This window comes from Mytilus galloprovincialis, chromosome 5, assembly GCF_965363235.1.
Source record: "Mytilus galloprovincialis chromosome 5, xbMytGall1.hap1.1, whole genome shotgun sequence".
NCBI lineage: Eukaryota > Metazoa > Mollusca > Bivalvia > Mytilida > Mytilidae > Mytilus > Mytilus galloprovincialis.
In genome coordinates, this window is record NC_134842.1 from 56764151 (window position 1) to 56791706 (window position 27556).

The following is a 27556-nucleotide window of genomic DNA, read 5'->3' on the forward strand; positions in this document are numbered from 1 at the left end:
TTACTGATCTGTAACATCAGATAGTTTGCACTAATAATAATCATTGCCTCAAACTTTAACCTGTACTATTTTGACACTAACCATAACATATATATGACATATATGGTCAGTTTTAGAATCGGTTTAAGTTAGATCATATGTATAGACTTTTTAAGACAGAATTTTCTGATAATTTGTCAAAATGAAGATTTTCTTATGCTTTTTTTCAAAAATATAATAAAAAGTATGGGTCACCGTGCTATTTTTCATGTTATGCGTCGTTGACAATTGCCTAAATTTGGTTGGATTGTTCATGAAAAATACATTTGTGTAAAAAAGAAAAATTCTATGACATAGAATTTTGAAATAAATTGTGAAAAGATAGGTAATATTATTTGTTTTTAAAAAAATAAAAAGAAATAATGGTGTCACCGAACTTGTTTTCTTGCTACAAGCAAAAATTAAAAATGTTCCTATTAGTCTAGTTTAATTTTTTACTATAAGTGTTATATCCTCTTGAATGGATCGTTTGAAAAAAAATGATTTTAAAAACAAAAATAAATGAAGTTTGTTTAAATATTTTGAATGATCCGATAAATCACCAACTTTTATTTATATAAATAAACAGTCTAACCATTAAATTGCAAATCTGTCTCTAAACTTGCAGATTTGGGCAACTAACTAGACTGATTTTGTGATTGTGCAATCCAAGATGGCGGTATACCATAAATCTACCTTAATTAACGACTAGACAATTGTTCTTGCATCTTATAATATAGGACTGTATATGTCGTTAGTGAGAAGACACACACACATTTTTTATCGTCAGATGGTGTTGCTGAATGTTAGACGTGTCTAGTGTCTCTTGATAAAAAAAATATTGATGACTACGTTACGCACCAAACTCCATAAAGATGATTACAGTTGGCATTTAATAGGTGGTACAATAAGAAATTGCGAATATAAAAACTTCGTCATGTATGCAAGTTAGTTATTTAGTTATTTTATAGCTCAATTTAACGTTTAAAAAACCTTATCCATGAACGGACGAATATTTGGGGACTTGGGGTTTCCACTTATCATTTAAATTAGTTAACAAAAATAAAACTGAATATCAATGGTATTGGTTAATCTGTGTATAAATTAAATTCTAATGATTTCCTAAACATAGTAAATCAACAAAATACAAATACAAACCATTAATATTTTTTTTTATATCTTCCAATGTTGTTTCGTGTTTTTCATTCAATTCTGCTATCGTATTTTTTTGAGCTGCTAACATTTCTTCAATTGTCTTTTGATGTTTGTCATTTGCAGCGTCAATATATTTCTCTAACAATACTACTCTGTTTTCTAGCTTTTGTCTTTCTTCTTTTAAATTTTTCAGTTCTGCATGCATCATACTTGCATTTTCTCGTAGGTTTGCGTTTTCCTGACACAAATTTCGGTACTTATCATTGAACAGATATTTTTCCGTTTCGCGCAATTCAGAATCTTTTGATTCCAAGGGAAGTTTTGTCTTACTTTCTATTTCAAGTTCTCTTGCAGTCATTTCCTGTTCTGTTGTTCTAATTTCAGTTTCAATTTCTGCAAGATTTACTTCTTTCGTGTTTATTTGTTCTTTCTTCTTCTCTAGTTTGTGTTTTGAGTCACTTATTTCATGTAGTATTTCTGTTGTTCCAGCACTGATTATGTCTTCAATCGGTTTTTCCTAAATAAGAGAGGGTTTATGTTTTGATATAATTTCCTGACTTAAAGTACAATGATTATTATTTACGAGCGAATCGAACTATTTACTCGATGTTTGTATTATATGTATCTGATATTAAAAAGTTAAATCACAAAAATACTGCACTCTGAAGAAAATTAAAAACAGAAAATCCATAATTAAATGGCAGGATCAAAAGCTGAAACATATCAAACGAATAGGTAGCAACTGTCATTTTCCTGATTTGGTACAAGCATTTACTCATGTGGAAAATGGTTTATCAAACCTTGTTTTATGGCTAGCTTAATCTCTCACTTGTATGACAGTTGCATTAAATTCCATAATATTTACAACATTGTGTGAACAAAACAAACAGACACAATAGGTTTAAATGGTTCAGGGGTAGAGAAAAAAAATGAATTTTTTATACTTTGCCAAAATGAACATTTTACTATGCTTTTTTCAAAAAAAAATTAAAAAGTATGGGTCACTGCACTATTTTCAAGATACGAATCACTCAAAATTATCAAAATTTAATTAGATTGTTCATAAAAAAACCCACATTTTTGTGCGTATAAAGAAATCTATCTGAAATCAATATATTAACAAGGTACCTGTGACGACCTGTGATTCAGTAAGATCAATATATTACCAAGGTAACTGTATAGTTAAATGAAAGTCAAAGTTGATTCGAAAAAGTTTTAAAAATATTAAAGATGCCTTTTTGAATTTTATCATTTTTTTTTACCTATTAATTAAAATCTTTAAATTTTGTAAGAACTATATTTAATTTAGTTAGATGGGCTGATTTACACCAGTCAAGACTACATTTGAAGGTCCAGACTAGTCAAGACAGGTCGAGACTGGATGAGACTAATTTGAGACAGGTCGAGACTGGTTGAGCCTTGGTCGATACCATTTCAGACTACACCAAGATCATCAAGTTCTGAATCAGACTAATGAAGTAAAGTCGAGGCCTAGTAGAACAGTTAAGTATAGTTAAGAACTGCCAAGACAATGTCGAGACCAGTCGAGTAAAATGTGTGCTCGACTTTACTGGTCGAGCATAAAATCGAGTCTTTTCAGACTCTGAGCAGTTTGTAGTGATATGTAGTTTGTTCTTATAGATATTTAAAATAACTTTTTTAAATGTTAGAATATCAAAACTGCTCTTATGTTGTGTTGCTAGAGTAGAATCCCAGGGTTGTGGATGTTTTGGCGTTCACAAACATGTTTATTCTTACCAATCGTCTGAAGTCTCTTATTTCATGTCTGTCGTATTTGTTTTTCGTTAATTGTATTGTTATGAACAAGTCTGTTAGTTTTCTCGTTTGAATTGTTTCTCAATCATTTTCAATGTCGGGGACTTCTGTAGCTTACGATTCGAAAAGAGGATTTAGAAAGCCGAATTGGAACTCATAAACGACGTCCTTTGAACTCAGGTTGATAGTTAACTCTTTACAATCATACCACATCTACTTATTTTAGATGAGGTCGTGGGAAATGGAAAATAAAGTGAAAATGTAGCTAAAAAGTAAATTCCTTATTTTTCTTTGATTTTTCGTTTCTTTTGATCTCAATTGAGAAAGTTCTCAAAATTAGATTTTATATTTAGTTTGCTCTTGAAATTTTTTAACAACTTACGTTTCTGGAAAGATAATAATTGCAGAGTCTTCTATTTTATTGTATTTCTTCTACTTGAAAAGTTATCGAAATAAATATATATTTGGTTTGATCAATAACAGTTGTTAGGATACAAAACACAACCGTTGTGTGTTTTTTTTTTTCAAAAACGACATTTCCCCTTCCCTCCTCATTTATCCAACAAAATTAGATGAACGACTGACATCGTTACAAAATGTTTTACTTTCATAATCTGGATCATGTTGGCAGTTGCAACCTGTCTATTTTTGTACACCAAGAGAAATTGTGTCTGTTTTAGCTGTGACATGGATATATAGATTATATACCCAACATTTATTTTTCCTGTTTAGATGTTAAATGTTTAAAGATCCTTTTTCAATAATGTAAATATACATACTTTTACTACCACATTACAAGAAGTCTTTGAGTTTTCGTAAAGGCAACTGTACTCTCCACTGTATTCCTCCTTGACGTTTTTTATCGTTAATGTGTACCTGAAAAAATTTTCTTCAGTTGTTTCATTTGCTGTGTGTATGTCCGTAGAAAGTTCTTGACCATTTCTACTCCATTTGACTTTAACATTGCCATTCAACTTGCATGTTAGTTGTAAATTTTCTCCATTTACTACCTCTAAACTTTTTAGACTTTCAATTACTTTGATATCTGCAGAGATATATAAAAACACATATTCATTTCACATGTAAATCTTAACATTTTATTGAGTGTTGGTGTTTTACGCCACTTTAAACACTATTAGTAACATCGTTGTAGTTAGCTATTATTGGGATGGAACCGCCGATCTTTTAAAGGACAACTAACAATCCCAGTCAATAGTTATGAATAGATACCAGGGTTATAATTTTCTACGCAAGACGCGCGTTTCGCATACATAACACTCATTACTGACGCTTAAATCAGTTATAAAGCCAAACAAGTAAAAAAGATTGAAGAGCATTGAGGACCTAAAATTGCAAAAGTTCCAAATATGGCTAGGTTATTCTTCACCTGGAGTAAAAAAAATCCTTAGTATTTCGAAAAATTCATTCTTTTGAAACAGTTAATTTAAAAAAAAAATAAAAATGATATGGGACTTTTACGTGCAAGATTCAAACCTAAGATATAAATGTTAAGAAATGGTGTAGATGAACTACTGAGGCTACCGAAGCCTCGGACTATTACTATGAAAAAGTAGAAACGTTTTACATTGTAGATATTATTCAAGTGTTTCATTTTTCTTAATAGTATACTAGATTTAAAAACTGTTTGCTTAGAATTGAAAAGGTAGTAGCATGACTGTTCAATGTGGAAATTAATGATCAAGGTGAATTGAATAAAATATTTATGTTTAAAGGTAGATAAATTGACCATCACAACCAATATACAAATGTATTTATTAATCTTTTAGATTCTTTCTAGAGAAAGTGATTCCTGCAAAATATATCAGCTATACAGTTTTCTGTACTCCCATTAAAACACAACCTTATCGATATCAAGAAACAATTGTATTTTATTTAATTTGATTTGGATAAAAATCCACGTTAATCTTTTTTATGTTCTATTCTTAGATTAAAAAGAGGATAGATATGTTCAAACACCGATACCGTCCTACAATATATGATCATAGTCTATCACGTTTAAAATTGATTTACACTATGTTCCTGAAACTTTGGCATTTATTACATTGTCAACCTATTTCTATCCATGTAAGAAATACATATACTGTAGCATTGTGGTGACAGAACAACTGATCACGAAATCACTTCATCTTCATAACAACCTGCATTTAATAAGTGTTTATAGGTAGGTCTATATATCTAAAAGTAAAAGTGCAATAATAAAGATACTGTTTTAGAGCCTAGTGTAAATCTTGAACATGCACGGCTAGGTGTAGATAAATTCATTTGTAGAAATATTGTTAACAGTAAAATTACAAAAAAAAAAACGAACTCCGAAGAATATTCAAAACGGAAAGTCTGTAATCAAAAAAGGCAAAATCAAAACTTCCTACATATTAAACGAATTGATACAAACTGTCATATTCCTTACTTAGTACAAGCATTATTTTCTAAAGAAACCGATGAATTAAACTTGATTTTATAGACAGTCGAATCTTATTCGATTATACTGACATCGATAGGTGAACAAAACAATTTGACACAAAAGACAAAAAATGTCAAAAATAGAGGTACGGCAGCTAACATTGTGTTATAATCATTTTCACTGTAAACAAAATACAAAAAGGCATATATACAACATATATTAGCAAAAATGAAAGACAAGGATACAAAAATTCACCATAGCACAATAACAAAATGGCAGGATGTATAGTACAGAACCACGTCATATGTATAAATAAAAATCACAACAAGGCATATAGACAAAGAACATTCGCAAAAATAAGAGACAATACAATTTTTCTTAACACAGAACAATAACACTATGACGGGATGTATAAGCACAGAACCACATCAATTGGATATAATTGTATAGGGTGAAAAAAGAGAACATTCAGAATTTAACCAAATTTGCTTTATCTGACAGATTTTAAGGAAATTAACTCAAATATGAAGTTTTATGAAGATTTCATGAAGATTGATAGAATCCTGGGCCTTAGATATGATGACTCCGCATATTCACAGTTTACATTATGCATAGTTTACTTAAAGTCCTGAATACAAAATTAATTCATAATATTTGCATATATGTAAGTTTAATTGTTAAGAAGTGCCTATATTTACTCTTCGCAGTCATTGAAACTCATCGATCCTTCCTGAATATTATCTATGGGGTGTTTGTGTTCTGTCGATAACCCAAAAGTAAGCCGTAGCACCTAAATATGTTTTTTTGTCACCACGGCATAAAAAATACAAGCTAGAAATACAAAAATATCTCAACAAAACTAACAATAGTGTGTTCTATCCTGAATATGTACTAAATATTCCAAATTGCTAGAAACAGCAGAATAATTTAGGAAATGTGAGGCCCCAGGGGCAAAAGACATATAAAAATTGACTACCCCCTGGGTCATAAAAAAAATAATTTAACTTGTAAATGCTATGATTTTATGATTTTTAAGTTCTTGATATAGAAAACAACTATGCTTGGAAGATATGCAAAAATCAGATGTTAGCAGTCATCTCTATAACATTTTAAGTGAATTTATATCTCAGACTGGTATCTGCATACATACTACTATTGCAAATATGGCTTTGTTTGAACACTTCTAGTATATTTATTAGGTAAATTGTGTCAGATATATGGTTACAGATGATACTGTTGTGACAAGAACTCTAAATTGACCATAAGAGGTAGAAAATTTGAACTTTAATTGACAAATAGGCATACAGTAAGATGTGGACTAGAGACAGAGGCAGGATTGGATACTTTATATAAGCTTGAAGGTTGTAATGATTGACTGCTAAACATTACATTTATAGTATTCTGATATGCTTTCAATATGTTATCAAAGCAGTTTTAAACAGGTTCTAGGCATTTTATATCAGAAAATATGCAAATAGGGTAAGCTGGCAATAATTAAAGTCTTGTTTTCAAATTTAAAAAAAAAAAATTTTTAAAAACAGGGGAGGGGGTATAAAATGTTCAGTAAAAAAAACACAGTGATTTATTTAAGGCTATAATTCTTATAATGAGTATTAATGTGAGAAAAAAACTGATTTTAGAGAGTTTTCTATTTGAATAAATGTTTGTATAGGTTGAACTTTGTAAATACAGCTGTTTCTCAAACCACACCTCTTTTGGGGAGATTTAGAATATTCATAGAAAATTAATTTTGTTTACATACTGGTTCCCAATTATGCTCTCTGTGATCCATCTCATAGAGACATAACTTTGGAATGTTACCAGTAAATATTCACGTGCATATTGTTTACATTGAAATATGTGGTAACCCTTCATTCGAGGTAGGGGTAGTTAAGAAAATTGGGGTTAGTTTAAACTCCGAAAAGTTCAGGGCATATAAACGTTGAAAATATGCCGCACAGCCCTATATTTTGACCTTTGAAAAAAATTGTAGTGCATATGAACTTTCAATTCTAGGATACGAATTTTTTAAAAGTAAGTAAAAGTGGTACAGTTTTGGCCGTAAAAGGAGTTCCTATGGGAAATTGCATTGTCAATATTTACAGAAATGCAACCTATAACAGACTGAAGAGTAAAAATATTATCCATAAATACAAATGTTAAACAATAAGAAAATATCATAACAAGGTATTAAGATGATAAACAGCGTCAGTTGCCAGAATCTATACTTTAACAGATAAATTTGGTGACTGCACTTTTTCAAAGGGACGACTTTAAATGGCAAATTTCAGGGAACTCCGCAACATAATGAAACATTCGCCTTGTATATATAGAGGAATGTCTTGGTGTCTCCAAATTGTCTTTGTTAAAGTTGTACATAGTTCATGTAAGGGGATATTTTTTATATAATTGTCATTTCATCATGCTATAAACGCTAAAAGCTAAAAACGATTTATAAATATAGCAAAATTAAATTTGGTCGAGTCTCTGTTCCGAGTCTAGCAACATGCACGATATTTTTTTGTCGACAGCCATATCTTTCCTAATTCCACCACACGATTTGTTTTAGTAATCAGGAACATTCAGTTTAAACCAAATCATCAGATTTATCTTCAGTCTTTTTCAGATTTTTCAAGTTTTCAAACGTTTAACTAAATGAAAACCGTTTTGTTATATGTCGTGGCATTTTATTCCTTTAGACCAAACATGTAATTAATAAAAGGAAAAAACTAGGCATTAAAAAAAACTAGCATTAATTGCTTTTACAAATGAAATAAACTTGGACAAAAGGACTACCACTTAAAAAAACGACAGTGTAGAGAAGATTTGATAGAATCTACCATTTTGGAATACACGGACAATAAGGAAGATATTTTTACTTTTGGTATTACCAATGTTATTTCAACTGATAGGGCCGAGCTTACGTTTTAATTTGCAAATGGACAGTCTATTTGAAAATGTGTGTGATATACGGATGATTGCCATTATAATTATTATTGGTTTCTTATCATCTATCAGTGTCACCAAACGAATTTACAACTGAGTGTATGAAGTGGACACTTCATTGATGAGGTTATCTCAGAACACCTATTTATAGATGGACTGGTCTTTGGTGAGCGAACCGGTTAAACTCCACACAGTCAAGTGAAATAAATCAATGTTATAATTTTTTTTTCTCACTTTTTAGACATTTTCTGCTATATCTACTTATAAGAATTAACTTTCAGTCGTTTCAAGTAAACGAAAACGTCGTTGGGTATTATTCTAGCTTAATTTGAAGCCACTGAAAACCGATACACGATCTTGTTCCTGGCAACTTTCAGGAAGATTAGAGAATAAGGAGTTAGATCACTACACATAAGAGATAAAACAGTTGTTCAAAAATGTAACGTTGGACATCCGTTTTTGTTCTTCTTCACATAGCTTTGCTGATTTAATTCTCAAAATCACGAGATATTACTAAGAATATGGCCAAGCTATAAGAACATAATTAAAAACAAATACTAATTCGTTTTTAATAGTTGTTAGTATTTGCAACAATTGGTTTTGGGGTTGAGTTTTTTTTTTTGGAAGAAATTTTCAGTATTCAGTTTTAAATCTTAGGGGTTGTAGAAACAATGTCCGTAACATTTACTAGTTATCAAAGGTAGCAGGATTGTAGTTTAAATCGCCCGACGCGCGTTTCGTCTACATAAGACTCATCAGTGATGCTCATGTCAAAATAGTTTTAAAGCCAAACAAGTACAAAGTTGGAGAGCATTGAGGATCCAAAATATTAAAAAGTTGCGTCAAATACGGCTAAGGTAATCTATGCCTGGCATAAGAAAATCCTTAGTTTGAAAGTTTTGTTAACAGGAAATTTAAAAAAAACATGACCCTATAATTGAAATTCATGTAAACACCGAAGTGCTGTCTACTGGAATGGTGATACCCTCGAGGATGAAACGTCCACCAGTAGTGGCATCGACTGCGAATTAAAACTACGAATGGAATATATTTCTCAATTCTAACATGAAGTCCTTCAAACGCTTTGAGTACACACCCGTGGTAAAATATGAATATATTGTTTGGGTTGTCCCGATCGTACTCCAACGTCATATGCTTTTTTATGAATGAGCTACCCGACGTCATAGAACGTTGACGTCAGAATATAGGCATTTTACGGGAAAATACACGCATGTGAAACCGAAAATCACCACAACAAGGAAACGTAAGCAAACGATGCGAAAATGTATTATATAAGCTATTTTTGTATACAAATTAGGCATTTAAGTACAATTATCATTTAGATTCATCCAAACCTATGTAAATATGTTTTTGTAAATAGTTTAAGCATGACATTTATTCAGTTTGCTCCGTTCTTTTACGTCAATTTAATAGTGCGTTTATTTATGGGAACAGCAAATAGTGCCTTCACCTGGAGCAGTTCAATCCAAAAACAATTCCCGTATTTGTCCTATTAGAATCGAAATAATTCATGGGGGCTATCGCTCAGGGTAAAATATTTGTCATAAAAGGCCAACCCGTGGTAAAATCACGATATATTCAAGCCCCAATGAATTATTTCTTAAATATATATCTTGTTCAAGATGAATCAAGTAAATAATAATGTGGACAAAATCCGAAAGTAAACTTACTCCTTCCTCTAAAGTGATTTTTCTAGTCATCATTCCCTTAAATCATAGTCAGTGACATTCATTTTATAGACTAGACCAATCAATTTAACATATGATGCCTCTATTGAAATCATACTCTGTTCAGTCTGATACGCCAAATACTTTATTAGATGGTATGTTTTATGGGTCTTATCTATCAGACAAAGGAATATTAGGCACTTTATTTATACACGTTCTTTTCTTGTAAAACGGTGCAATATAATACTACCTGCTTTTATGGTACACTCTGTTCTGTCGTAGCAACATGTGCATACATAATCGCCTGCATCCTCTGGCTGGGCATTTATTATGATGAGCTTATGCACATGACCATTGTTCCTTAAGTTATATTTTTTGTTTGCTGATATTTCGATTTCATCTTTGAACCATTGTATGCCATAATCATCGCTGACTTCGCAGGATAAAACAACGTCTGTCCCGATTTCAAAAGCCAAACTTTTCAGTAGTTCTGATGTAAAGTAATATCTCGCTGCAACTATTGAAAAATAATAACATTAAGAAGCACTTTGTTAATTTCTACTTAAAGTTGAATTCAAAGTTATTCACAAATTGAAAAAAAGGCAAATTCAAAAAAAGGACACGCTATGATACTTTTGTTATGTTTTCTCGATCAGTAATATATTAAATATTTAATTGGATTTTTTTAATATTGCATTTCATCTTAAACTCTTTCATCTTGGCATTAAAACATTCAAGTTTCTACATTTTACGCAAGTATTCCTCATTCCAAATTGAAAGACAAAATTAAGAGTTGGTATTGCTTTGTTTCATAAAAAGAAATACTAAATTTTATAAAGTATCTTGCCTTAGGTAGGGATAAATAAAGACAACAGTAGTATACCGCTGTTCGAAATTCATAAATTGATTAAAAAAAACAAATCCGGGTTACAAACCAAAACCTAGGGAAACAATTCAAATATAAGAGTAGAACCACGACACAATAGAAACACAACACTTAAATGTAACACACACAGAAATGAACTATAAAATAACAATGGCCATTTTCCTGACTTGGTGCAGGACATTTTAAGAAAAGAAAAGATGGGTTGAATCTGGTTTTGTAACAGCCAAACCTCTTGATTTTATGGCAATGTTATATACATGTATATCATTAAAATGACAACATTACATGCCAGGGCTACAATACACATAATTTGGAGAATATACAGGACAGAGAAACACATGAATAATAGCTATCAAACGGTACCAAGTTTATAATTTAATACGCCAGACGCGCGTTTCGTGTACACAAGACTTACCAGTGACGTTCAGATAAAAAAGTTCGAAAGCCAAAACAAGTACAAAGTTGAAGAGCATTGAGGATCAAAGGTTTCCAAAAGTTGTGCCTAACACGGCTAAGGTTTTCTGCCTGGGATAAAACATCCTTATTATTTAGGATAATTCATACTTTTACACAGTTAATTTATAAAAATGACTATATAATAGATATACATGATAACACGTAAGTGGTGACTAACTACAGAATAAAAACGAATACATAAAACAACCGAAACCAGCACATAAAAAATGACAGCCGAGTTAGCTGAAGTGGTCGACGCACAAAGTGACGTCATATTTGAATTTCTAAACAAAATCCAAAAATAGGATAGAATTAGGATAGAATTCAAGATAAAATTTGTAATACTGATATAACATTTATTAATAACAATGAAAATTACAATACTAGTTAAAATAAAATTGTGGTAGTAATAAGATAATTAATTGTATTATCTCGCTATGTCGGTGTTTCTTCTGAATCAAATTGTAAACAAAATATATCGTATAAATTTTGTTGACCCAAACTATAATCTAATAAATGAACTGGGTAATTAATTATCTTTACCACAATACACGTAACAACAGAAAAAAGTAAGATTTACATCTACAAACGATAAGACATTTGACAAAGAATGACAAATATTACATCACAACAAAGTACATGAATTTTGGATAGAAAAGTACCGTGACACGTCTTATAGCAATGCGAATTCACACTCAGCAAAACAGTCAAAATCAGAAATAAGTCACGTTCAGTATTTAAAAGATCAGACGACGTAATGACAAACCACAATCTAACACGTTTTAGTTGGGACAAAGGTATATCGTATGAATCAACCAATTCGTGATGTTGTTTTCAAAAATTTACGGAGTGTCATTATTAATCTGTCCTCCTCATACCTTTGTTGAAGCAGTTTCTGCGTTATGAGCACACTCCTGTGTATGAAGTCTGTATAGTATGAACATGCACGTGCATAACGTATTAAGTGAGATATGTAAACATCATACGAAGAGGCCGAGGGTATGTTACTGAGAAATGGGAAATTGATATTTGGAAAGTTGAAATCGTCCCGAACTTTTTTCCTGCATATTGAGTTCAACCTAAAATTCTTCATGTTACTAAACATGTGTATGACATCATAATTTAGTACTTTTAAAATATTTTACTTTATTTGTTCACCTTTACTTTTGTATCTGTATTCATAATGTATGTTTCTCTGTAAACTTAGTATTTAGTTCTTAGAAAATAAAGTATCCATCTATCTATCTATCTATCTATCTATCTATCTATCTAACCCGTTTATCATAGATATTCGTGTGGAGGAAAAGATTAAGGTATAAAGCAGTCCTTCTAGTATCAGTAGTAGTATCCTTAACTTTAACGCTTTTTTTAACAAACTATTGGCATTACCATGGGAACCAATTGTGCTCCTCTACTTGTCGATTTATTCCTTTATTCTGATGAGGCTGACAGCATACAGGGAAACTTCTTATAGAGAAAGAAAAAAGTTAGCTATATCCTTTTACTGTACTTTTCGCGATAGAGATGATGTTCTTTCACTAAATAATTCAAAATTTGGTGACTACGTTGAACGCATTTATCTCATTGAACTAGAGATCAAGGATACAACAGATACAGTTAAGCGTGTCTCATATCTTGACTTCTAGAAACTGATAATGAGGATTGGTTGAAAACAACACTTTACGAGAAAGTGATGATTATAGTTTTCCTTGATAGATACTTGCTCACGAGTTGCATGATTGACCGTTATGGAATATCCGTTTCACAGATAATATTGGATGTGTTCTTTGTGTCGTAACAATGCCGTTCCCTCTTCACGAATGTGATCTACCGAATTAGACTACTAAACTGGTTTGTAATAACATGAGCAACACGACGAGTGCCACGTGTGGTAAAGAATCTTCACATCCTTCCGGAAATCATTTTTTGTTAGCGTTCGTGTTGCTAAGCCTTTGGTTTTCTATGTTAAGTTTTATGTACTATTTTTTCTGTTTGTCCTTTTCTTATTTAGTCATGGCGTTTTCAGTTTATTTTAGATCTTTGATTTTGACTGTCCCTCTGGTATCTTTCACCCCTCATTTATAGCTGCATCACACGAGACACAACGTCACACGAGACACAACAACACACGAGACACAACAGCAATCCCAATATCTTTGCTCAAAGAATTATATATGTTGAGATATACATTGTATTATACACATGTACTCCAAGTACAACTGACTTCGTTTTTAGGAAACCTGACGTAATGCAAATACGTTGTTGATAAAGATTTTGTAACCGTGACTGATATCACCTACAGAAGGTCTTACGGATTATGTATATGATATAACCTTTGCAACCGTGACTGGTATCGATATCATCACGGATATGTGAACAAGACGAATGTCATTAATTGTATAACACGTACAAATTTCTTTGTTTACTTATAAGTATTAAATAAAGGTCCGAAATTATCGTTAAGAATTTCTCTGTACATTTCTAAAGCCTCGGTCACACCTTAACGGATAGCTCGAACGGACGCCGAACGGATAACTTTTTTAAAAAGCGTTCATGTCCGTTAGACGTTAATTTTTATCCGTTAGAAGTCCATCCGTGTCCGTTTCATGTCCTTTGAGTGTAAGGTAAAAAATACACAGTTAGGAGTTTAGTTTCGCATTTTGATCCTGGTGGATTTTTCAAATATGAAAGTTATTGTGATAAAATTCATTTTCAGACAGATGAGTACTAATTTAGCCTTCAAAGATGGTTTATAAGATCATCAAGATTATGTTTTAGATGTTTTATTGGCTATTTTCTGTTTGAATCTCCGTATTTTCATAGCTAGACCAGCCATCGGTCCAGAAATTAATGTAATGTTGGTTTTTTTTTCTACACGAAGTTTTTGACGCAATTTTACAAATAAATGAGACGAAAGACATATCATTTTCATTGGATTAACTGAAAGATATATGTAAACAGCTTCAGAAAAGGTATTACTTTAAGTGATTGAAATTCTACTTTTAGCCAATTTTTTAGAAAATATATGACATCTTTTCCCCCCTTTTTAGAATATTTTATAGCAAATAAATGCAGATTGTTGCCATGGATAAATCCAAAAGAAACTATATTTTACCATTTTATATACTGAATATAAAATCTATGGAAGATTCTGATTACATACATATGCACATATATGACACAAATAGTAAGCTTAATATTGCAAGATGGCAATGAAACGAGGGTGATAAAAGTTTTATCCGTCGACGTCCGTTCTGTCCGGTGGAAAATTTTTGGCATTTTCAAAACTTTGATCGGACGTCCAGTTTCCTTTCGCGTCAGAAATGCCAATTATTGGTATTCAGATTTCTTGAGTGTCATGAATTCTTATTATTCATAATCGGTCTCAGAGTAAGGACACGTCTTCACTATCAATCAGCTCTTATGCAGGCCAGACACTACCCAATGGTGGCATTTCGAAGACCAAACCAAAAATAAGAACACAGAAACTTTTGAATATTTATGCGATTTATATGTATTATTATTGTCGCTTTTATTTTTTCTGTATATCTTGTTCATCCGTTCTATCCGGTTCGCTTCCGTTAGGTGTCCGTTTTAAGCGGTATTCGTCTAGTGGGTGTATGTTCGACATCCGTTCTGTTTGTTACGTTTCTGTTTCTCGTCCGTTGCATTTCCGGTGTGTGTCCGTCATGCATTCGTTATGCGTGCGTTTTATTTGGTCAATACATCAACGGACTCCCAACGGATAACAATTTTGTCAACGGACAACTTTTATTTTCAATTGTTAGGCGTCCGTTCGTGCTATCCGGTAAGGTATTACCACAGCTTAACACATGTATTTAGTATACACATTAACTGAATTTAAATCACATTGTTAAAATCTACACTTATTCAACAATTCGTTACATTGATATGGTTTTTAGATTGTAAATAGGAAAACATCAAATAGAATTTGAAAAAAACGCTTCGTCTAATTAAAAAACTGCATTTGAGTCAAAAAGTATATAAATGGTCTACAAAAATGATAGGTCCTAACCACGACATACGTACATTAGTTTGTGAGATATGATAAAAGGTTTGTTTTGAAATTCACATACATTTATTGATTAAATAAATGCATTGGTTCGTGCACCTTCAATAGATCAGACCGGATATTTACACAAATAATAAGGTATTTAAGGTTATTAGATTTATCTTTTGTAGGTAAATATGATCATTGATAGCTTGGTGATTGTAAAAATTTTGTGCTTACGTATACTGTTTTAGTGGTTATTTCAGACAATTTAATTAAGAAATTATTGATGGATTCCATCGGTTTGTTGGCCATTCACACATGGCATGGACTGTGATATCCCAACTTTATCCTGAGCGTTAGCGAGAGATAAAATTAACGAATATCACAGCTCAGACCGTGTGAAAATGTAACAGCAAATGTATGGCTTCCATGAATTATTTCAATAATGATAGGACAAAAACTGTCACACAAAAAAACTTAAGCGAGGCTTGGTATGCTGTGTGTATGGTTGTTCTATTTTAACCACTGTTAGAAATGTAAAAAAATAATTTATTATATATGTAACCTTCATGAAACATTTCTAAAACAACCGCTATAAATGATGTGGTTGTTTTTTACCTTCTCAAAGCCAACATGTTCTATTTTTAATTTACATTTTGTCTCGAAAGCTACCGTCAAATTTACTGTTGACATTTTGTCACCAAGGAGCTGACATTTCGACTAGCCATCATTAAATATACGAATAATGCATTAGAATAGAAAAAAGCAACAACCACATCAAATCTCTATTTCATTGAAATATTTTCGAGTTTAGAAGAGAAACGCAATGAAAAAAAACCTTCAGCTTTGACATTTTCATTCGTATGACGTAATGTTTGGAAATGGCGTGAATGCCTTTCGCAGAATATTAATCATGTCACCCCTTTGAAAAAGGGAAGGATATACTGTTATTCTACGAATTTTTTCTTCCACACTTTTTGTCCGAGTTCTCGGAGATGCCTTGACATACATTTATAAAACTGTACCATAATGACAATCCCCATGTGCAGATGTGCACCTTGGGTTTGGAATTTTCAAGATGGCCGCCGTTACCATGGAAACGGCAAAAATGTAAAAAACCGAAAAATGGTCGAAATTAAATGAAACTTTCAGAACTAATAACTCATCCAAATTTTAAGTTCATTCCCGGTTAAATGCTATTGTATTGTCATCTGGTCTTTGAAATTTTCAAAATGGCCGCCGTTGCCATGGAAACACCTTAAAAAAAAAAAAAAAAAAAAAAACCTCGAAAATTTAAGACAAATTTCTGTGATTAAGGATATGTGCAAAACATCTTCTAGAATATGCTAGAAGAAAACGATTATATAATTTAACGTGCTTATTTCTATTCTATACAAAATTCGTGCTCTGCAAGAGAAAATCGCCATTGAGAGAGAAAGAGAAACGAATAGTACACATAATTGACATTTCTGCACTTGCATTAAAGTACACATCCGTTAATCGAACACCTGCAAAAATATACACATTAGCTGAAATCAATCGATGAGCCTGTAGTTAAATTGTACAAGATAAGATATATGTATCGTGTGATACGCGAGCTATTGAAGAACAAAATGAACAGTTAGCATGCCGCTCCGTCAATATGTACACATGTTGTCTGTTCCGAGATCCCCTCTAAAAAGACTAGTAAAGTCCACGAGAATATACTTCAGTATCACGTGACGCCACCTTCCTCCTCGCGCGTGTGTCTAATTTAAGATTTTAAAGAGTTCCCCAACTATATATAGACATCACTCTTATTCTACGAAAAGAGGAAAAAATTGGGGGTCAAAGACATGTATACTAGACGTGCCATGTGACTTTGGTACACTCACACTGGTTTCTGCTACTGTGACAATGTCCAGAACGGGGATACATTCTCCGCTATTGCTTGAAATGGCAAATCTAGTTTATCTTGATTTTGTACATTTTCCGATCTATAATGCATTACTTCTTTTATTATTCCTCAGAAAAGTAGGTTTTTTTTCAATTGTAATATTTTACACAGCCAAATCGTTTTCACATAGGTTGCGTAACATGTGGATTTAAATGAAACTATATTTTAACAGCCATTATTATGTACATTTCGAGGTCTGCGCTAAGTATAGATATATCGAGAATCAACAATGAGCAAAGTCCATACCGCATATTCAGCTATAAAAGGCACCGAAATGACAAAGTCAAACAATATTCAAACGAGAAAAGAAACAGACAAATTTATGTACAAAATATGAACGAAAAACAAATATGTAACCCATAAACAAACCACAACCACTGCTCTTGACTTGCGACAGTCATACACATACCGAATAAGGTGGGGTTGAACATGTAAGCGGGATCCCCACCATCCCCTAACCTGGGACAATGCTTATTACCACACAACACAAAATCTAATTTGAAATTTGATAGCGTCACTTTTACCGTTCATGAGTTATCATGTCCCTTTAAAAACATAGAAAATGCTGACTTTTTCGTTTCTGTTCTCTTAAATACGTTTGACTCGATCAAATGTTATGAACCTTATACGTAATGCTTATTACCCCATAACACAAATCTATCAAGTTCGATATTGGGTGACGTCACTATTCATGAGTTATTAGATGTAAGAAGATGTGGTACAAATACCAATGATACAAATGTCAACACGGAGCCTAAAGATAGGAAAAATGCTAAATCTGTTGTTTCCGTTCTTTAACTTTAGTTTGTCAAATGTTTTGAAACTTATACACAATGTTTTTGGTCACAAAATGGTCAAAATTACGAGAATCCTGCATCTAAATGTGGAAGTTTACTCATGTTTTTTTCACAATCAGGGGCATCTGTGGCCCATAGACATATTCTACATTTATTTCAGTATACAGCTTATTTACTTCCTTTGAATTCTACTTCTAATAGAATTAACTTGCATATTTTTTTCAGGATCTCGGTGCAGTTTGGCAACAGACAGTGACATTTTAAGTTACATGTGACCAGCATAACAAAGTGTTTCACTAGATTGAGCTCTCTGTCTAAGTGTACTCTAAAGGTGTTTTGCACTGAGTTCAGTTTATTGATATGCGTATACCTTCTGTGTGAATTTTTAAGATGTAAAAACAGACTATTCATATCTACCTGTCCATGAAATGAAATCTAAGATAAAATGGTTGAAACATTTTGCATTATCTATCACAACTGGTAGAACATGGTGCTACTGAAGCAGTAAATGTTCTCTCTATTTTTTCACGGAAATTAAAGGATTTAGTTTTCATTTGAACCAAACATTCTTAAAAATTGTGAATGGAATTGTGGAATGTGTAAAAGAAACAGTAACATGACAAAAGAGCAGAACGTAGTTGAAGGTCACCAATGGGTCTTCAACAAAGCGAGAAAATCCCTCACCCGGAGGTGGGTTTCAAATGGCCCCTCAAGAAAATGTGAACTAGTTCAAACTCCAAAACATAAAACTGAACTTACAATTAAAAACATACAAGACTAAAGCCTCGGTCACACCTTACCGAATAGCACGAACGGACGCCTAACGGATGAAAATAAAAGTTGTCCGTTGACAAAATTGTTATCCGTTGGGAGTCCGTTGATGTACTGAATGAATAAAACGGACGTGTAACGGATAACGGACACACACCGGATATGCAACGTACGAGAAACGGACACGTACCGGACAGAACGGATGTCGAACGTACATCCAACGGACGAGTACCGCATAAAACGGACACCTAACGGAAGCGCACCGGATAAAACGGATGAACAAGATATACGGAAAAATCAAAGGCGACAATAATAAAACATGTAAATCGCATAAATATTCAGAATGTTTCTGTGTTACTGGTTTTGGTTTGTTCTTCAAAATTCTGCCAAAGGGCAGTTTCTGCCCTGAATATGAACTGCTTTATTGTGAAGACGTGCCTATACTCTAAGATTGATTATGAAAAATAAGAGTTCATGAACCTTAAGAAATCCGACATACCAATAATTGAAATTTTCAATTGGCATTTATCCGTTTCAGATCCGTTCATCATCCGTTTTATCCGTTATACGTCCGGTAGAAGTCCGTTTCTCATCCGTTCAACATCCGTTTTATCCGTTAAACGTCCGGTAGAAGTCCGTTGGTGAATTTATCTTCCAGACCTCCAACGGATGTATAACGGACGCGTAACGGATACAAAACGGAAACGAAACGGACGAGTACCGTACAAAACGGACGCCTAACGGACGTTCGACGGACATTTTATCCGTTGGACGTCCGTTCAAAGTTTTGAACATGCTCAAAATTTTCCACCGGACAGAACGGACGTCGACGGATAAAACGTACGCTTAACGGACATGCAACGGATATGGACGGACGTCTAACGGATAAGAACGGACGTCTAACGGACGTCTAACGGACGTCTAACGGACGTCTAACGGACATGAACGGATTGAAAAAAAGTTATCCGTTAGGCGTCCGTTCGAGCTATCCGGTAAGGTGTGACCGAGGTTTAACAAAAACCAGAGACTCCTGACTTGACGTCAAGGTAAACATACCAAGAGACACACCCAATATGCATAGGTCAAGAGTCAAAAAGTCATAGTCTGGTCAAGAGTTCCTTGTCAAAAAAAACATAAAGCAGATTTTGAGGAAAGGGTCATTGTGGTACACAAAACTAACAAATAAATCTTTATATCTTAAATAGTTGTACATTGAGGGCAAAGGTAAAGCTCACATAAAGTTTCTCGTGCCACTAGACTCATCATCTTATGACAATACATCTACATGCCACATATTCAGAATCAAGGTCAATTGAAAATTATACTTTGAGGTCAAGGTATTATACACACTGTATCATGATGACAAACCCAACGTGCATAGGTCAAGAGTCAAAAAGTCATAGTCTGGTTCAGAGTTCCATGTTAAAAATGCACACAGCAGTCCTGCACGAAATTTCATCATGGTACACGTAACAATGTCTTATGTCATGATGCACTACACATGCCAAATACAGAAAACCTAGGTCAGAGACAAAAACACAAGACATATAACTAAACTCAATAGAACGATGCTTGGGTTGCAGGTCACTACAATTGCCTTCAAAATAGAACATAAAGTTTGAGCAGGATTCTTTGCAACGATTATCTTAACACTGTTAATTGAGAATCGAGTCGTGCAGTTATGTCAATAAATTAAAACTGTAACATTAGACATTTAAACACTAAAAACTAGGGTTTACCATTAATTTCTAACCTAACCATGTTATAGTACTATGTTAAACTGATGGAACCAGTCACGTGATATAGTCATGAAATTTCTATTTGCAATAGTACGGCCAGAACAGTACAAGATAGAGTTGTAAACAAATGAAAGTAATGATACATACGAATTTTTAATCACAACGCACAAATAAGGAACCGTAGTTTTCATTCAATTTATTTATCTAAAATGTACACTTGCGTTAAACAATGGAAATTAACACTGCATATTTATATAAACGATCAATCTTGTAAATATACTAAATAAATAAATGATTTGGAAAATATGTTGAAGGTATAAAACGTCATGAGAATTCCGAATGGAATTAGGGTCTATCCGGGCACTCTGGTTCTAAACCTTGGTTCCATCTGGGTTTTTTGGTTTTTGAACCTTGGTTCTATCCTGGTTTTTTGGTTCGAAACCATGGTAACTGGTTCAACATCCGGGTTGTTTGGTTATAGCAACCCAACTTCTTGGTTCCATCTGGGTTCTATTCTAGATCATTCTAATGTTCCCGTTGAACTTAGAGAAGATAATCGCAAGTATCCGAATAAAAAGATAATGTAGGTCAAAGACGCTATAATTCTTTTATAACATTAAACGTTTCAACTCGACGGTAAAGGAAGCTGCAAGGTATTCATTTTCTCACTTTTATTGTTTCTATTAGGAAACTAGATAACAATAAAGCATCTTATAGGATTTTAAGAATAAACCTAAATATACAGTACATCGAACATCCTTTTATTTAATTCAGTCGTTCTGTTTTCATTTGTTTTCCTTTACTCATCCCTTATTTCCGTAAATATTTGTAGTAGTTTTAAAACCACCCAACTATGATATGTTGTTCAATTGGCCAACGATATGTGCATCTCGCCACTTAACCAGTTGACGACTTGCACCCATATTTTGACTCTTCAGTTAACGCATCAATGTAAATATAACGGAATTTGATGAGACTGTCAACAAAGTGAGAGGGTTAGCGCTATAAAACCAGGTTTAATCCACCATTTTCTACATTTGAAAATGCCTGTACCAAGTCCGGAATATGACAGTTCTTGTCCATTCGTTTTTTGATGCGTTTCGTTATTTGAAATTGCCTTGTGATTAAGGACTTTCCAAATTGATTTTCCTCTAAGTTCAGTATTTTTGTGATTTTACTTTTTGCATATGTATATTTGATTGCACATTTATTTTCAAATTCGACTGAATTTTATTTAATTGGCTTTGTAATAATGTCAGATTTGATAGAAATACATGTATCAAATTGTATGTAACAACTCGTTTTGTTCAAAACAGAATATTAAAATACAAATGTAAAAGAAAGTGATGATCTATTTAAGATTGTAAGCTTTAATTAGTTGAAAAATAAGCTATAAAATATTACAAAAATGTATATGTACAATAAATTTGTAAAAGTTGATACTCTGTGTGAAGGGCATGCATATAACCATTTGGCTAAAAATAAAGAAATCAAAATTAAGATTGAATATTTTTATAATAAAATTGTGTGTGTGTGTGTGTTAATGACAGTGCTAGTGGGATGAGTATCACCAGCACAATAGTCAGAACTTCTGTGTTGGCGCCATAGTGGAGGGACATAAAGTGTTACCCTAGTCCGTCCGTCCATCCTGAACGTCCCAAAAAATGGGTTCCGTTCTCCAAACTTTAGTTTACCTCAACCAGATACTACAAAACTTATAAACAATGTAGAAAAGAAGATGTGGCATGAGTGCCAATGAGAACGGCTTTCAACAATGAGCAAAGTCCATACCGTATAGTCCGTTATAAAAGGCACCGAAATGAAACAAATCAAACGAGAATTAAATGAGTAATAATGTCCCTTTAAAAACATAGAAAATGCTGAATTTTTCGTTTCCGTTCTCTTAAAAAAGTTTGACTCAATCAAATATTATAAACCTTATATGCATGCTTATTACCCCTTAACACAGCTCTATCAAGTTCGATATGTTTTGAAACTTATACAAAATGCTTATGTTCACAAAACGGTCATAATTACGTGAATCCTGCATCTATATGTGGAAGTTTACTCATGGTTTTATTTCAAAAGCAGGGGCATCTGTGGCAAATAGACCTATTCTACATTTATTTCAGTGAACAACTTTTTTACTTCCATTGAATTCTACTTCTAATAGAATTAACTTGCATATTTTTTCAGGATCTTAGTGCAGTTTGGTATTAAACTGACAGTGATGTTTCAAGTACATGTGACCAGCATAACAGAGTGTTTCACTAGATTGAGCTCTCTGTCTAAGTGTACTTTAAAGGTGCTTTGCACTGAGTTTAGTTTATTGATATGCGTACACCTTCTGTGTGCATGTTTAAGATGTAAAAACAGACTATCCATACCTACATGTCCATGAAATAAAATCTAAGGTAAAATTATTTTGCATTATCTATCACAACTGGCAGCAAGCACATGGTGCTACTTAAGCAGTAAATGTTCTCTCTAATTTTTCACGGATACTAAAGGATTTAGTTTTCATTTGAACCAAACATTCTTCAAATTTGAGAATGGAAATGTGGAATGTATAAAAGAGACAGTAACATGACAAAAAGAGCAGAAAGCAGTCGAAGACCACAAATGGGTGTTCAACAAAGCGAGAAAATTCTTCGCTCGGAGGCGGGCTTCAGATGGCCCATTAACATAATGTGTACTAGTTCAAACTCCAGAACATAAAAATTAACTTACAATTAAAAACATACAAGACTAACAAAACCAGAGACTCCTGATTCGACGTCAAGGTAATCATACCAAGAGACACACCAAATATACATAGGTCAAGAGTCAAAAAGTTATAGTCTGGTCAAGAGTTCCTTGTCAAAAAACACATAGCAGATTTTGAGGAAAGGGTCATCGTGGTACAATATACTAACAAATATATCTATATATCTTATTTGAAGAAGATGTGGTATGAGTGCCAATCAGGCAATTTTCCATTTCATTCAAACAAAATATACAAGTTGTACATTAGAGCAAAGGTCAAGCTCACATGAAGTTTCTCGTGCCACTAGACTCACCATCGTATGACAATACATCTACATGCCACATAATCAGAAGCAAGGTCAATTGAAAATTATATTTTGAGGTCAAGGTAATATACCAAGGAACACACTGTATCATGATGGCACACCCAACGTGCATAGGTCAAGAGTCAAAAAGTCATAGTCTGGTTAAGAGTTCCATGTCAAAAATGCACACAGCAGTTCTGCACGAAAATTCATCATGGTACACGTAACAATGTATTGTGTCATGATGCACTACACAAGCCAAATACAAAAAAACCTAGGTCAGAGACAGAAATACAACACATATAACTAAACGCAATTGAATGGTACTTGTATTGCAGGTCACTACAATTGCCTTCAACATAGAACACAAACTCTCGCAACACTGCAAAGTTAAAACCGTCTTTCACAAAAGTTTGAGCAGGATTCTTTGCAACGATTATCTTAATGTTAATTGAGAATCGAGTCGTGCAGTTAGGTCAATAAATTAAAACGGTAAGATTAGACATTAAAACACTAAAAACTAGGATTTACCATAAATTTCTAACTTAACCATGTGATAGTACTATGGTAAACTGATGGAAACACATTATACAGTCATGAAATTAAATATTTGAAATAGTACGACCAGAACAACACAAGAAAGAGTTATAAACAAAACATACGAATTTTTAATAACAATGCATAAATAAGGAACCGTATTTATTCATCTAAAATGTACGCTTGCGTTAAACAATGGAAATTAACACTGTATATTTATATAAACGATTAATCTTGTAATTCAATAAATAAAATATCATTGAAGTTCAGAGAAATAAAAAAAAAATGAATTTAGTTTTTGAAATTAATGTAAAATATCTATAGCATTGAATATAAGAGTTGTAACACCTATAGAAATTGACAAACACTGTTTATTTTTACTTACGTCGATTGAAATTTACGATTCCACCATTATCTGTTCTATGAAGTACATGAATGAACTCATCTTGTTCGTCATTTATTTCTATATACTTAAACAATTTTTTTATCCCCGAATAAGGAGAAAAACTATCATGAATACTCAATTTTTGTTCATCAGTAATGGCTTTTCTGTTGTGCAACATATATACAATGTGATTCAGATTTTTAGAAAGCACGTAAACAAATTGATCACTATGTTCTTTAAAGCAGTTGCTTATCCTCCCCATATTATTTTGTTTGAAATAATTGCATATATACGTCAGGTGTTTATGTCAAATATAAAATTTATATATCTTCTTTGGCACATTTATCTTTTAAATCATCAAGGATCACAGAAGACCTGAGCAGAAGACAGTCTAAATATGTCACGCATGATATATATCTACACGTTTGATAAATAACACCGTCAATAAACAACAAAGAAATATATAGAACTCGATGTATATATCTACAATTAATATTCTATATGTAATTCTTCAATGGAGGATGTGTGTTCTTATGGAACAAATATGAGACCAAGAGTCCTAAATGGTATTATTTTTATTTTTAGATTTTGAAAGGAACAGCGACAATTCTTGGAAAAGCAGTAGTCATGACGTCATTATGTCTTTTAATATGTTGGTTTTTGCCAAGTATGTCAGTTTTTATTTCTATTCACACATTTTTGTCAATATAACGGAGTGATATGCGACGTAACGACGTGAGGTCGCGGTATGAACAACATGAACATGTAAATTTTAGTTTCATTCACGATGCCACTACATCCTCATTACGCTTCTACAAGGATCCCGCTACGATTATACCACGTTAACCACGCTTTCTTTTGGACCTCACTACGCGTATCATAATTTTCCTACGCTCACCACGTTTTCACTACGACCATACCACGATTTATTCGATTTCAACATCATCTTACTGTTGGGTTTGGGGTGTATATTTCGCGTTGTGTTAGATTAGGGTTGACTGTCAATATAATACAAGTGTATGCTTCAATATTCATTCAAACATAAGCATATCATAATAGTTGCAATATAACATAGAAACGCGACGTCACATCATTAGTGGCAACGGCACATATAGGAACGCATAACGTTCCCATATTTCTCGATACTTACCGTGCTTCTCCTGTTATTATAGGACGACCATACTACGATCAAACCACGCTCATATTGCGATCTCACGCTCTCAGCAATAATGTCAACAACGTGTTCCTTATAAATACGGTTCCATTCCTTCTATTTTTCACTGGTACGTTGCGTTTTTGGAAACAGCACAGTCATGCCACCAAAAGCTATCAGAACTCGTAAGCGTGGTGGAAGTGGTAGAGGTAGAGGCAGAGGGGTCTCTTATACTAGCCCTGATCCAGTAGAGATGTCGAATCGACCAATCCAAATTAAATCACAACCTACTGCTGGTCTGTCAAAAACAAATGAAGATGTTTCAATACATAAAGTGGTGATCACACAGATGTGTTAAACAAGGTTGAGCCGTTAAAGAAAAGGAATAAAGTCCAAACTACATACAGCTCTAACCTTAGAAGAAGAGCAAAACATGGATTTCCTCCATCCTCATGTTCATTGGGTACAAAAGAAGACATTATTGAGTGTGAGTATAGCAATAATTATGTAAAGACTTTGAATCGATTTTTGAAGTTTTACTCGAAGGGAAAAAAGAAATGAAAAAAAAGAAAGAAGAATAGATATAAAAAGATTTGGTATGAGCGCTAACGAGACAACTTTCCATTCAAGTCACAATTTGTAAAAGTAAACCATAAGAGGTCAACGTTCGGTCTTCAACACAAACTTGGCTTATACCGATCAGCAATCTATATAAAGGGATGTATTGAAGTGTTAGTTAACTTATTCCTTATCCCATTGAAATATTTATCAAATTTATAATTTATAATTTAAAAAACGAAACAAAACGCAAATCTTAGAGACTTTTTTTTCCAAAATAAAGTTGCTCAACACGATGTATACAATTACCGAGTCTGCTGCCCAACATCTAAAAACCATTGATTTAGAAAGCCGTAAGACATCAGCCTATCATATGATACGTTGTACGATTACTAAACTTTGCCATCAAGTTGAAAGATCTAATTCTTATCTATTAGATAAAATAAAGTACAACTGGACTTGAGAATCTTTTGATTGATTTTGCCTTTTACCTTTAAGTTGGAAAAACTAGCAGCTGAAAACTGTGCTCCTTCGGCCACATCTTCTGTTGAATTCGCAATTGTTTTGTTCTTCCCTCGCCGAGATTCGAACCCATGCTACTGAGATATTGTGACACCAAATCGCCTGCACTGTATCCGGCGCGCTAGACCACACGACCACCTTGGCTTCACAATACTAAAGCTTTCGTAGGCCGGGTGTTACCTTTCCTCGTCAGTTTAAATCTAGCGTCGTAATACAGTACACGATATGTAAAGCATGAAGATTTTATTGTTACAGATCAGCTGAATTATCTGAAGTAAACTAAAGTATCGTACAAATTAATGTAAGATACAGTAACAGCAATAATTATATTTATAAGTACCATCTTCTAAACATTAAATATAATATATGTGTAGATGACAACTGTGCGATTACATGATATATTTCCTCCAATTACAACCTGCGTAGACAAACCATGCTAACTTGACGTCAGCATCTGCCATCATTAGTTATCTTAACGTTTTTAGTATCAAAGCTCGTCCTCATGATTGGCGCTATTTATCAGTTCAGATAAAAATGATTGATAAAATGTATTTTACTTCGAGAATAAACCCACAAATCATATCCGGTATTTTTTACATCACAATTAGTACATCGGAATATCATATGTTCGTTTTATTGCACCGTTTTCAAATAATAATTATGATTATGATTATTTCGATGTGAAAAACTTATTTATATTTACAACATTTCACAATAGTTATGAAATTTACAGATCTTCAACCTGT

At 33.0% G+C, this 27556-nt stretch overlaps 1 protein-coding gene across 1 annotated transcript; it reads right to left on the bottom strand.

Moving 5' to 3' along the window:
- Positions 1-24823, bottom strand: LOC143074090 (uncharacterized). Its single transcript, XM_076249638.1, has 5 exons — positions 24578-24823; positions 10256-10522; positions 3729-3994; positions 1177-1690; positions 1-8 (listed from the first exon to the last, which is right to left on the bottom strand). The coding sequence occupies exons 1-5, from the start codon at positions 24753-24755 to the stop codon at positions 1-3; spliced, it is 1233 nt and encodes a 410-aa protein (XP_076105753.1). The 5' UTR covers positions 24756-24823.
- Positions 24824-27556: the final 2733 nt, after the last annotated feature.

Coding starts and splice junctions, on each gene's coding strand:
- LOC143074090 (XM_076249638.1), bottom strand. CDS start 24,755: ATGTTGCACAACAGAAAAGCCATTACTGATGAACAAAAATTGAGTATT. Junction 3,995..10,255: donor AGAGTGTACCATAAAAGCAG/GTAGTATTATAT, acceptor ATATCTCTGCAG/ATATCAAAGTAATTGAAAGT. Junction 1,691..3,728: donor CTTGTAATGTGGTAGTAAAA/GTATGTATATTT, acceptor TCTCTTATTTAG/GAAAAACCGATTGAAGACAT.